Here is a 13268-nt window from a genome sequence, read left to right on the forward strand (position 1 = left end):
ATGATTGTGGAAGTGAAAAGTATTTTAGTCAAAATGACTATCACCGTAGCTTCAAATCTGCATTGAATAAAAACTGAGTATGGTCAGAATATCCTGACTGAAACGGTCTCCCTGTTCATCACTGACAGAACACAAATTTTCAGGAATAAAGTCTAGGTGGTAGTGTAGGAAATGAATTATTAATGACTAAAAAATATACATAACAAGGCCATAATTAATAATAGAGCATTTAGTAGTTGCAACCTGGAATTTTGACAGCTATGCAGCTGTCAGGAAAAATAATTTTAAAAGTTGTACTGATATCTTCCCATGAACTTATAACTTATTTTGGACAACATTGAGGACCCTCATAATCTCCACCTTAGAAGTATCGTCTTTATAACAAAACAAAGTAATTGCGTTGTCATTTTGCGTAAATGAAGTCGAGGATTCAAATGTATCATTTGCTGCTAAAATGCTATTAACAGGTGGTGAATTAATATGTTGTAAAACAGTTCAGATTATATTGTTTTAGAATTTTGTTTAACAGGTAGCAAAGTTGATATGCTTTTACACAGTTCAGGATGTATTGTTTTAAAATTTGTTTTACAGGTAGCAAATGTAATATGCTCTGTCAGAGTTCAGAGTGTATTATTTTAGGTTCTTGCTTAACATATAGCAAATTTAATGTACTCTGACACTGATCATGGTGTATTATTCATATATTTCTTTATCAGGTGCCAAATACAATATACTATGTTTTTTCAAATTATAAAATTTAATTTCATAGTGACAATTTAAATAAATATGTTGTATGGAGTCATAATACCTCTCAGGAATGCAGGGTATGCAAAGTATTTGTACCCCGCCAACAGCATGGTGTCCGTCTTTCATCATCCTGATATCGTTCATCGGGTTTCGGCTAGAAAAATGTGTGTATAAACATGTGGTATATAAATTAAATGTGTGCAATATAAATATTTTAATGCTACAAATAGTTGTATCATTCTATTTATAATTTTTTTCTATATTTTTTGCATTTGGCTATTCAGCTCATCACTTTCAGCTCCTCTACTCTATCTTATAAATAAATTTTATTTATATTTATTTTTTTAGTATTACTTAGAGTACTTAAAAATATTTTTTTAATTTTATTTTTCTAAATTTTATTCATTACATTAAATAAATTAATCTTTTAATTAAATGTAAGTTTAAGAAGTTTAAAAAGTAAGAAAAGATAGTGTCACTTATTTGATTAAATATTGTTTGATGTATATTTAAAACAAGTAAAATCTAGGCTTATAAATCTTGTTCTTATAGAATATAATATATATTTCTTTTTATAGTTTTTATATTAAATTTCATTTCTCTTTTTTACTTTGATATTTATTATTTTATATAAATGCTTTTTTAAATTTTTTTGATAGATAGCTAACCAAATTAAATGTTAGAGCATACATAAATTTATCTAATTACAATATAAAAATTCTTCTATTTTATCTTTTTTGAAAATATTTTAAATTTTGAATGCCCCTTCACTTTCCCTAGTCAGTGTTCAGCCATCTGCCATCTGCTTCAAAGGTGTTGCACGCTTGGATGTTAGTTTAATTTTTTGCAAACCAGGTCACTGATTATAGAGAAATAGCCAAAATGAATTAAAATCTCATTTTATTCACTAATTTTTTTTTTTATTAAAACAAAATAATTAACTTACTTGTATCATATAAACTTTGTTGCACCATTATATTATATTGCAAAGAGGCAGGGAGGCCGAGGCATTTGGGATGCAGTTTCAAGTCGGGTCTGTACCGGAGTGGAACTGATCTCAATGCACCGGTTCTAAATTTCAAACAGTTGCTCATCTTCCACCTGTGGAGGAGGCTTTACAGCCTCACGATGGAAACATGGCAGCAAGAATGGCACACCACAACTAAGGGAAGGTCCTTGTATAGATTTGTACAAGGTCTGGGGGGATGGTATGTTCTCTGTAGTTTTTAAGGACAACGGGAGCCTGAATGCTCTTCAGCAATGTAAATTTAAACCAATATTTATTTCGGTTTTGTTTCAGAAACAAAAGAACTACCTGATAATGAGATCATAAAGGAACCTTACTCCATAAGTTTTTTTTAAGGGGATGGTTGAAATGTGAGGATACAAATAAAAGGTTAGACAAAAACTGATCTCTTCTAATGTCAATGCAGCTGCCTTCATCAAGGATCACAGAGAGATCATTAGTTTGAAGACCGAAAATTTAAGGAAACGAGTTGAAAACTCCATTGAAGTCAAGGTAAAATTTTTAAACATTTATTGTAAATTTATACAGTATAAATCACAGTAAGTAATTTTTTAAAAGTAAATTAAAATTATTTTAATATTTGAAAGGTGTAAATTTATAGTATTACAAACAGCTGTTTTTAATTTTTATAAATTCATAACATTTTGTTATGAATTTTCTTAACATGTTTGTTCCTTTTTGGTGTTAAAATTTTATTTTTTTTTTGTTTTGGATTTTATTAGATTATTTTTCTCATAATTAAATTGGCTACTTATTTTTATAATAAAATTGTTACATTTATTAGTCATTTAACAATTTTATCTTATTTCTAACATAAAGAAATGTGTTTTTTGTTAACCAAATTTTTCTGTTTTTGGATAGATATCATGCAAACTACAGGAGATAAATGTCTGGAACTGTTTTATTCCATTTTTCATTTTATTATTCCATTTTTTCTTTCTTTTTTATTCCATTTTTTTTTTTTTTTTTTTTTTTTTATAACCCTGTATGAATGAATATAAGTACTACTTATGATATATCGTTGAAAAGCTCTCAATGATAGCTTATTACTGCAGTTAAGAAACATATTTTGGACACTTTTGGTCCAGTCGATTCAGTCAAACGGGGAGATGCACAACTAGATATTACAACAGTCCTAAATCCAAAATTTCAAAATTCTATGGCTAATCGTTTTTGAGTTATGTGAGATACATACATACGTACAGACATCACGCCAAATGTGTCAAAATGGATTCAGGGGTGGATAAAATGCATTTCCGTTGAAATCTGAAAACTGAAATCTTTTCGCGATCACAATACTTACAAAGTAAAAATTGGCAAGAACAGTTTAATAATCTGTGCTTGAGGTCTGTTGCAAAGTTTTTACCAATTATTTTAAATGTTTAAATATATAGATGTTTTGAATCCAACTTGAATTAATATGAATTTCTTGCACAAAGTTTTATTAAATTGCCTCCACGATTTGCAGTTTAATTAATTACAAATACATGATTTAATGTGGGTCGACTGTTAAATTATTTTGAGATGATTCGAAACCACTTAAGACACACTTTAGTCTTAAACCAATGTACATTTTAGACTTATGTATGTTAAGCCTTTTTAGCAGATTTCCAAAGAATTTGCAAATCGCTACTGCCCCCAATCTTGTTTATTTACATAACACATATATGTATGTATAAAATTTTTTCATCCGCTCTATGGAAGACAAATCTTAACCGATTTTGAAAAAACTAGATAGGGTGAAGTAAATCTATTGAGAATAGAGCCCCATTGTTCTTCAAGCGAATTGGTTCACAGGAACTGGAGTTAAAAGAAAAAAATTATTTTTGGATTAATCAAGGTTATGTAAAGCAGGAAATCTATTGTCATGGAAAGACTGCTGGAAAGAGTTGTCATGCAATGATGACCTAACTACTAACATTTCCATAACAACTGTTTTTATATTTAAATTTTATTATTATTAATATTAAAGGTTGAATCATCAACGTTGAATTTTGTGATTTCACTAATTTATTTAAAAAATAATAATCAGCTAAAAAAAGATTAATAATTGAATTTTTTAAGCAGCTTGATATGCGTACTCTTCCAGTTAAGTAAGTAAATGATTAATTTAAATTATTACATATACTAATTACAGCATTAATTTAACTAAAACTTCTTTTCAGTATTTGTTCAAAATAATTATGTTATTTTAAACATAACCATTAAACGATTAAAGCATAGATTCCCAAAGTGGTCCAGGTAGACCCCCAGGGGTCCACGGGAGACTTGACGGGGGTCTACATTGGCGTAACAAAAAATGGGGGTTCACAATTTGTAAGCGGGGGTCCACGAAAATTCATCTGGTTGCGATAGTGAAAAACTAAAATGTCAAAATCAGATTTGAAGATATTCTGACGATGGAAATACCACCATGGATCATAAATCCATTTGATGAAACGGATGTGGAGAATGTGATATTACAAGAGGAGCTACTCGAGCTTAGCACTAATGAGGAGCTGAAGATGAAATTTAAAAGAGGGTATCAAACATTTTGGCTGCAGGCAGAAATACCAGAAAAATATCCTGGACTGTGGGGAATTGCGAGAAAGCTTTTGATAGCGTATCCCCCGTCATATCTTGTTGAAAAAAGTTTTAGTGTCTTTACAAACCTTTTATTAAAAAAAAGGAGCAGATTCAATATCACAGAACAGGGAGATTTATGCTTATTTCTAACAAAACTGAAGCCAAATATTGATAATTTGCTGTCAATCCATCAAGTACATCCCTCCCATTAAAATTGTAACTATTTTGTGATTGTCATTGTAGAAGTTACATTACGTTATTAATGTTTAATTTTAATTATATTACGACAATTTTATTATATTACATTGCAATATGAACTGATTGCTTTCTTGTGTTGTGAGTAGATGCCAAAAATGTAAAGTTGGATGGAAGCATTTTTTTTTGATTGGCCAACTTTACTTTTTTGACATCCACTTACAGCACAGTCAATCAAAAATTAACAAATCAATTCTCACTTTTTTTTCGGAAGCTGATAGTTCGTAGAACTCAGCCTTAATGCAAATTTTCATAGTTAGATCTAATCTTCATATTTTCCGTCGACTGGAATTATGGTAGAAATGTAGCCGCAGCGGGTCCACCGGAACATGGTAAATTTTGAAAGTGGTCTGTGAGAAAAATAAGTATGGGAACCTCTGGATTAAAGAAATGTTTTTAAACATGGAGACAATCCTTTGGTAATGTAATGTATGTCTCCATAACATTTTGCCATCTGAGTTTTTTATTCCCAAAGTATACACGTTTAGATTGTAACTCAAATCTTTTATAAATTACACTCCCATTACAATTAGAATATAATTAATAATATTCATATGTTAAAAAATAATCATTGCCTCTTTAAGTAGCTTAAAGGTACATTTGGAAGAATCTATTAAATGCTGAAAATTAATATTTATTAAAGAAAATCTTAATATTAATCTTTATTAAAGAAAAACAATTTTTATCTGGAAATGATTTGTGTTAATCATTTCCAAGTAATTGGCAGATAAGGGGTAAAGATGAAAGAAATATAAATATAAATATAAATATTATTCTTTATTTTCATAATACAAAATATTTGTTACTGTTATTTTTATACCTTATTTGCAGGGGAAGAAGAAGCCACAGAGCTGTTAATTCTGCACCATACCAGAAGCCGACGCCGTTTGAAAATTTACATTCACTCAGTCCAATCAGGACCAGGTATGTTAATATGTTATGTTTTTCAGTGCAGTACTTTTAGCTCAAAAATGTTCATAATTTTCCACAATCTATGTAATACTGACAGACGTTTCTTACACTTTCAGCAAAGAAACGAAAATGTAACTGACCTTTATTCAGTTTCTAATCTTATAAAAGAAAATTTTAACACTAAGTATACCATAAACTACGTCAAGAAAATATTTTAAGAAGTAAAGATGAAAGAAATATTATAATTATTCTTTATTTTCGTAATCCAAAATATTTATGTTACTGTTATTTTTTTAACTTATTTGCAGGGGAAGAAGCCGCAAAACAGTTAATTCTGCACCATACCAGAGGCCGACGCCATTTGAAAATTTACATTCACTCAGTCCAATCAGGACCAGGTATGTTGAAATGTTATCTTTTTCAATGCAGTACTTTAAGCTCAAAATTGTTCATAATTTTCCATAATCTATGTAATTCTGACACAAGCTTCTTAAACTTTCAGCAAAGAAATGAAAATGTAACTGACCAAGAGATGCCTTTATAGTTGACCTTTATAACTGAATAAGTCAGTTTCTAATCTAGCAAAAAATAATTTTAACACTAGGTATACCATAAACTACATCAAGAAAATATTTTAATTCATCTAACACACTTTAACTTGTCTTTCTATTCTGTGAAAGTTTTCTGTAAAGTATCCCTCGACACAACTTTTAATTAACATATTTAAGGAAATTTTAACTTTTCTATTTAATTATTTTTTATTAATGATGATGAATAATTAGACTATAATTAATTATTCATTACCGTATCAGTAAATACTATCTGTTTTTTGTTGTTCAATTTAAATTATGTACATTATTCTCTAATAATTGTCATTCGGAGCTTGTCTTCTCTTTTCCTTTGTTTTTTATTGTTAGTTTTTATAATTGGTATTGTTGGATATTGTAATTCTTTTTTGTGTCATTAGCTGTGATGTCCACTATTATGTAATATACAGTCCTTTTTTTTATTCGCTGAATTGTTATTGTTTATTTTGATTTATTTTATTATATTACTTAACGTTTTCATTAATTCGAACAAGTAATTCTTTATAAAAGTATATTCCTAAATAGTTAGTCACTGAATTAAAGATACCCTTTTTTCCTTTTAGTTGGAAACGATTTTTGTTAAAACATTTTATAAGATTAAGCAGATGAGATAAGGCAAAACAGGAAGAACTATATTAACTTTTTAATTCTGTAATTTAAAAATATATACGATACTATTATTTTTATATAATTTATTTATTTTTAGGGCAAGACCCCACAAAGCTGCTGTTACTTCTACACCAAACCAGACGCCTCAACCAGTTCAAAACTTAGCTTCGGGCTCTCAGCTCATAACCAGGTATATTAACTAATTAAGTGCAGTACTTAAATCTCAAAAATGTTTATACTTTTTGTAATCTATGTAATACTGACTGATGCTTCATACATTTTCAGCAAGGAAATGACAATGTTATTCAGTTTCTTAGCTTATCCTAAGATAATTTTTAAGTGTACTTGAAATTACATCAGAAAAATATTTTCTTTAATCAAATGTTCTTTAAGTCACCTTTCTATTTTATCATGATTGTATTTACAGTACAGGAATAATATGTGAAACTTTTGACAGTCCCTAGCACTGGGGAATATGTAAATTGTTTCCAAGATAAAAGAACAATTTTACTGTAGATCGTTATTTACCAGTTTACTGTTTGTTACATGTTACTATCATAGATTTTGAAGATAAATGATTTTGCTACTCAATTGTCCAATGATATGATAGTTTTTTCAACTATTTAACCAATTTGCAGAAAAATGTTTGTGGAAATCTAAAATTCTGTTATTTTGTTCTCCATTTATTTTATGGATAGATTGCCATTAGTTTTAAATTTTTATTATGAGCTACATTCTACAAAATAAGTGAATTTTCTAATGCTGTCTGGATATACCTTCACTTGTATTATCTTCTGTGAAGTAATGATTGTATATTGACCTATTGTATTTTATGTTTTTGTATCAGTAAACATAAATACACATTAAGTAATGAAAATATGTAAGCTCTTTTAATTTATAAATTAAGCTTTCTTAATTCTAGCACATCTGTTGAAGTCCTATTCCTAATCCGAATTTTTCCTCTACTTCATTCGAGTATTTATAATATGCAGGAAAAAATCTTACTTGTGTGATAAGATTAAATAGTTGTGTTTAGATAACTGCTTTTTTGTTGAATTGAAAAAATAACTTTTTCAACAAATTTTATATCCATCACTGATTCTATTGAATATTATGAGAAAGATACATCAGTAATTGTGTATTGTTCTTTTTATTATATGGAATCCAACACTGTTATCTTAGTATTTCTCTGAATTTCTCTATTATTTGTACGTTATCTGTCCCTTATTATTTAATTTGTCGCTTATTGAAATGATTAGATTCAATAAAGCTAAAATTTTTAATTAATTTAATAATTTAGGTAAATGATAAATTCTAAACTTTGAATATAAACTGTAAAAAGAGCTGGTGCTTTTATGAAAATATAAAATTACTTATTTTCAAAACTTGGATAATAGATGGCAAGTTCAATAACTAAATATACTTTGTGACTTAATAAAAGCTGTTCTAACTATGAATTCAACTTCATTAGTTTATTGTATAGTTGAACATCTTTAGTGAGTTTTAAACTAATGGATTTTAATGTAGAAAAGGAAATAACAGGCAGCATAAAAACTAGAAAAAGGGAACTTTCTTTCTTAGAATAAGAATGTATATGAAAGAAAGATCAAGTATGATTCAATAATAATACATTTGATTTGTTTAAATAATCATATTTTATTTTTGAAATTTAAAAATATTTACGTTACTGCTATTTTTATATATTTTTCTTATTTTTATGTATTTTTATTATTTTTAGTGAAAGTGTCAACACAACTGTTACTTCTACATCAAATCAGACACCACAACCGGATCAAAACTTAGCTTCAGGCTCTCAAATCATTAACAAGTATGTTTACTTTTTAAGTGCAGTATTTTTATTTCTAAAATGTTCATGCTTTACATAATCTTAATAATACTTATTGAAGCTTCATACGTTTTCAGCAAAATAACTGATCTTTATTCATTTTCTCAGCCCATACTAAGGTAATTGAACAAAACATTTACCTTGAAGTACATCAAGAAAATATTTATTACCTGGTTCGGTTGTTGCCAAAATTTTGAAAACATTTTAATGATACATAAATAAAATGACTGCTTACTACTATTATCTGATATGTTAGTCGAACTGTAATTTGAACGTCATATATTCAAAAATCTTCAGTTGAAGCTATACACAGGCTTGAGTCCTGTAAACATAAGCTCTCTTATTATATGACTTGGTGTTCTAAACCTTAATGCAGCTCTACCTTACTGTTGACAGGAAAGGTAGTAAGATCAGATAGCAATCTATAACAATCCAGAATTAAAAAGATATAAACTAATGCCCAACGTGCAGCCTAATTGTCAATGTAAATTAGAATTCACTTGCTTTTGTAGTTTAAATCAGTACCATTTCATTACACTGATTTACATGCCTTATATGCAATGCTACAACTCTTAACCTGATAAGCTACTGAAAAGCTATAGAATTCTTATCAAGGCTTAACAATGAAAAACTCCTTATCTTGATACTATATATATTCCCAACCCTGCCTGTTCACTAACAATGTTTAAATTGTTCACCTCCAAACTTATACAGACTAACTTCCATTGAACAAGATCAACATGATCATATGCATAGAATTTTGTGTGAAATCTTGGAAATACTATTTCCTTCTCTACCATCTTCCGTGGTTGTTCAATAACACAATGCTTAATCTTTTCTTTTTATTCTGATTAGTAGTTTGGTTTTTAATTAACATTTTCACATCCATGTATGGTTACTACTCACAACACTGAGTATGTATGTGTCTGATGAGTTGCTGTTTAAGAAGTCGTAAATGATCTACAAATTGCAGTTCTGCCTTCAAAATCATCTGTGATAGACTTAACATCATGAAGTTTGTGCAAGCAGGGTTGCAAGGAGGATTGTGCTAGGATTGAAGAAAGCAGTACATGCATGGCTTGCGCTAATACAAAAAACATATATACAAAAACCATGTAATTTACAAAAAACATTTTTTTTTAATAAATCATAAAGAAATGTATTGATGCCAACTCATGCAGTGCTGGAAAAAAAGCAATAAAAATCAATGGGAACTATATTGAAAAATGAATTTTTTTATTTTTAATGGAATTAAGTTTTTAGCTCCATTGTGGATAATTATTCACTCACTTTTGTGTATAAATCTTTTAATAGAAAGGTACAAGTGTTTGTGAATAGCTGTGTCTAATATAGAGTATACTTTTGTATTAATTTCCGGATAAAAAATTTGTTGCTTTACTTATTAAAGCAAGCAAACTGACCAAAGGTCTTGACAAAATTATAATCTACAAAGCTTAAATACTTGAAATCTGAATGAATTTCCAGCAAGTAAAACAAAATGATCCAGAATAAGAATTTACGTACATAACGTAATTAAATTACATAATTTACGTAATCCACTAAAAATTTACGTACATCAATAATTATGGTAGCATATATGGTTATCTGGGTTCAAGCTTCGAGTACCACCTGGAAGCCATGTTTAAAACAAATGTCTTTTAAAAACAAAGGTTAATACATAAGGCAAAAGTGCTTACAAATTTTGTATCATTACTAATTACTATACATTAATAATAAAAAAACATTAATGATTTCGCTATTATAACCCTATAATATGGCTATATTTTGGGTAACCCTATTATATTATTTAAATTTATTATTTTTATATTTTCATTTTGTTGTGTGTATAATGCTTTATCCTAATTACTAACAATGTGTTTTTTCTGTTTGCCATTTAGATCACCTGCTATCAATCACAATAACAGTAATGAGACCAATAGTTTCATGATGCATTTATCATTACTATCAGTTGCCAAATTAAATGAAGACGGTTATTTATATTTTGATTTTGAAGAAACCAGCAGGACTGAAGAGGATTTAAATGTAAGTTGGTTATTTTTTTAATTTTATATGTACATTTTTTTTATAAGCATATTATTATTAAATAATCACTTGTAAGAAGAGCTGAAGAAATTTGATATATAATTGAGTGTTTGTGTAATTTTGTTTGATACATTTTTTAATAAAATAATTTATTTATTATCTAAATTATTGTTAATGTAATTAGAATTCAAATTTAATTATAATTAAATTTATTTTAAGTTCTAATAAAGTGATTTTTTAAAAATATAAGTGAATGAAATTTTATGCATATTTAAGTATTAATTGGTTGGTTCAGTTTTTTATTTTTTTATTTATCATTAACATACTTATTTTTATTTTAGTAATTTCCTTTACACTCATTTATATAGGCTGGGTAGTATTTCTTCTGATACAACATCTCTATTGTTTATTTGCATATTCGTGGTATATAAATATGTTTAGATGTAATAATTTTTAGGTTATCATTAGTTAACTTTTCATTGTATACTTGCTTAATACTCCAAACAACGACTCTTGTATCTTTGACTAGTTCAAAACTTTTAATTTAATTTATGAAGTATCAAATCATTATCTGGTGTGAACAGGATTTTCTCAATCTTGGAAGTGGTACACTCTGCCTAATAGATAAATAACAGAAATTCTGAAATGCTTTTGTCTGTTCTGTTTTGTAATAATTTCATGCATCTGTAAAGTAAGATTCAAAATATTTGATTTTTAACAAAATTTGCCTAATTTAAGATTTTATTTTTACGAGATTTAAGATTTTTAGATATTTTTAAGATTTTTTTATTTTATTTTAAAATTTAAAAAAAAATGAATTGCACACTTATACTAACTATATCCAGATTATGTTGGTAAATTTTCAGTGCGTGTGTAGGCTCCTTGTTCAGAGTTTACAGTAATCATCAGTATTCCTTCATACATAAAAAGCAGTAAATTCCAATATTATTGGCATATGTGTGGATTTTAATCGCTGAAGTACCATTTTGTAAATTATTACATATTATTACCATAATCAAATTATTTTGCAAATCTTAGCATCACTAATATTTTAATGTTTTATTAATTCATTAATATAACAATTTTAACATTGTTATGTTACAGGACCATGTTGACCAGAGAGCAAAAAGATCACATAAATCTCGTCAAGATCGTAATAAAAAACATAAAGGTAGATATTTTGATTGGTTTTCTTACACTAGCATTGCAGTTTGTGTTTAAAGATTATAATTATGCTTTATCTGCATTTGGTATTAAATATCTCTGGTAAATAAATATTGAGACTGTGCGGTTGAATGTAATAGGTACTTGGACATACAAAAGTATTAAATACATTATGAAAAGCTAAATGTTCATTCTAATCAAGTGAAGGGATCTTAAGTTATATAGAAAGATAAGAAAATCTTTATTGAAAAATCTTACTTTACTTTTATGGAAAATGGGGTACTACTTTTAAAATGACTATTGTACATTGGATTTATTTGAATAAATATTTAAATCTAATTAAAAAATATAATTACTTCTAAACAGACTTGAATTACCGCTACTTATTTCATCACAAAATATTCATTCTATCTAATTAAAAAATATATAACAAAATTTTTTTTTTGTGATGATGTTAACAGCTGATAATCCATCCAGTTTTTCAGTCTTTTGAAAACATTCAAGTTTTCTGTCTTTATGTCAGTTAAATTTGAAAAAAAATTACAGAAAAATAATTTTTTCCAATATTATTAATATACTAAGGTGTACATTGAAAAATGTTGATAAAAAATAACCCATAAGCGTTTGTTTTAACACACAACAAAAAAAAGCAGCCCAATTTAAAGAAAAATAATGTCCTATATTTAATACGATTCGTTATAAATATTACAATTTATAGCCATATTTATAGCCATAAGCCAGCCTGTATTACTCTTTCACCAAAGAAATTTGTCAGAAGGTCCATTGTTGCTCTTGCGTGTGACATATGGCCCCATCATGTTGAAACCACGAATCTCATTTAAATTTTAAATTTTCAATAACTGTTACAGTTTCTTGGTAGAGGTCTACCTTAAGAGTGTTTTCAAAGAATAATGAGCCAGTTATACTTCCCCTGTAAATTGCACACCACACACCAGTTTTATGTGGGTGTAGAAGTCATTAATAGATGAGTGAGCATCATCTATCTAAAAATCACAAATCTATCTAAAAATTACATTATTTGTTTAAATTACATTTTGTTTAAATCACATAAAAGGAATTTTATCTTCTAAGAATGAATAGCTCATAATAAAAAATATAATGGATAAACTACCAGTATTTTTATAATTTTTGGAGAAGATTCATTAACATAAGTTTTTTTTTTAGGTAAACCGTACTCTAGAACATCAAAAAAGTCTTCAAAAAATGCTGGCCAATCTGGACAAACAAATACATTTTATCTTTGCCCTAAAAAGTTCTCTAATACAAGTACTAACAATGAAGATGATTTTATATTTAAAAAACCTCAAATACCACCAAAAAGAATTATCAGAAAAAAGAAGAATAGGAAGGAGTAAGAATATATTAGGAGTATGACTAAAGTAAGTAATATGCTAGTTGAATATTTATAAATAAAGTTAATAGCAGAAGCAGGTTCTAATAACTGTATGCATTATATTAATTACTACATGACTGTGCACAAATAATGGGATCT

General features: G+C 27.7%; 2 protein-coding genes across 2 annotated transcripts in view; both read left to right on the plus strand.

The window, feature by feature from the left end:
- Positions 1-13268, plus strand: part of LOC142330873 (uncharacterized) — a 15919-nt gene continuing 2651 nt past the window's right edge. Inside the window, exons 1-9 of the mRNA XM_075376337.1 lie at positions 1-19; positions 2236-2266; positions 5426-5518; positions 5815-5904; positions 6800-6892; positions 8441-8530; positions 10447-10591; positions 11696-11762; positions 12941-13155. Of these exons, the coding sequence (XP_075232452.1) occupies positions 1-19; positions 2236-2266; positions 5426-5518; positions 5815-5904; positions 6800-6892; positions 8441-8530; positions 10447-10591; positions 11696-11762; positions 12941-13131 (819 nt within the window). The 3' untranslated portion in view covers positions 13132-13155. The remainder of the gene's footprint in view (positions 20-2235; positions 2267-5425; positions 5519-5814; positions 5905-6799; positions 6893-8440; positions 8531-10446; positions 10592-11695; positions 11763-12940; positions 13156-13268) is intronic.
- LOC142330874 (uncharacterized) overlaps positions 13147-13268 on the plus strand; it is a 23842-nt gene continuing 23720 nt past the window's right edge. The window contains exon 1 of the mRNA XM_075376338.1: positions 13147-13155. Within this exon, the coding sequence (XP_075232453.1) occupies positions 13147-13155 (9 nt within the window). The remainder of the gene's footprint in view (positions 13156-13268) is intronic.

Source organism: Lycorma delicatula, chromosome 10 (genome assembly GCF_047948215.1).
Source record: "Lycorma delicatula isolate Av1 chromosome 10, ASM4794821v1, whole genome shotgun sequence".
NCBI classification, from domain to species: domain Eukaryota; kingdom Metazoa; phylum Arthropoda; class Insecta; order Hemiptera; family Fulgoridae; genus Lycorma; species Lycorma delicatula.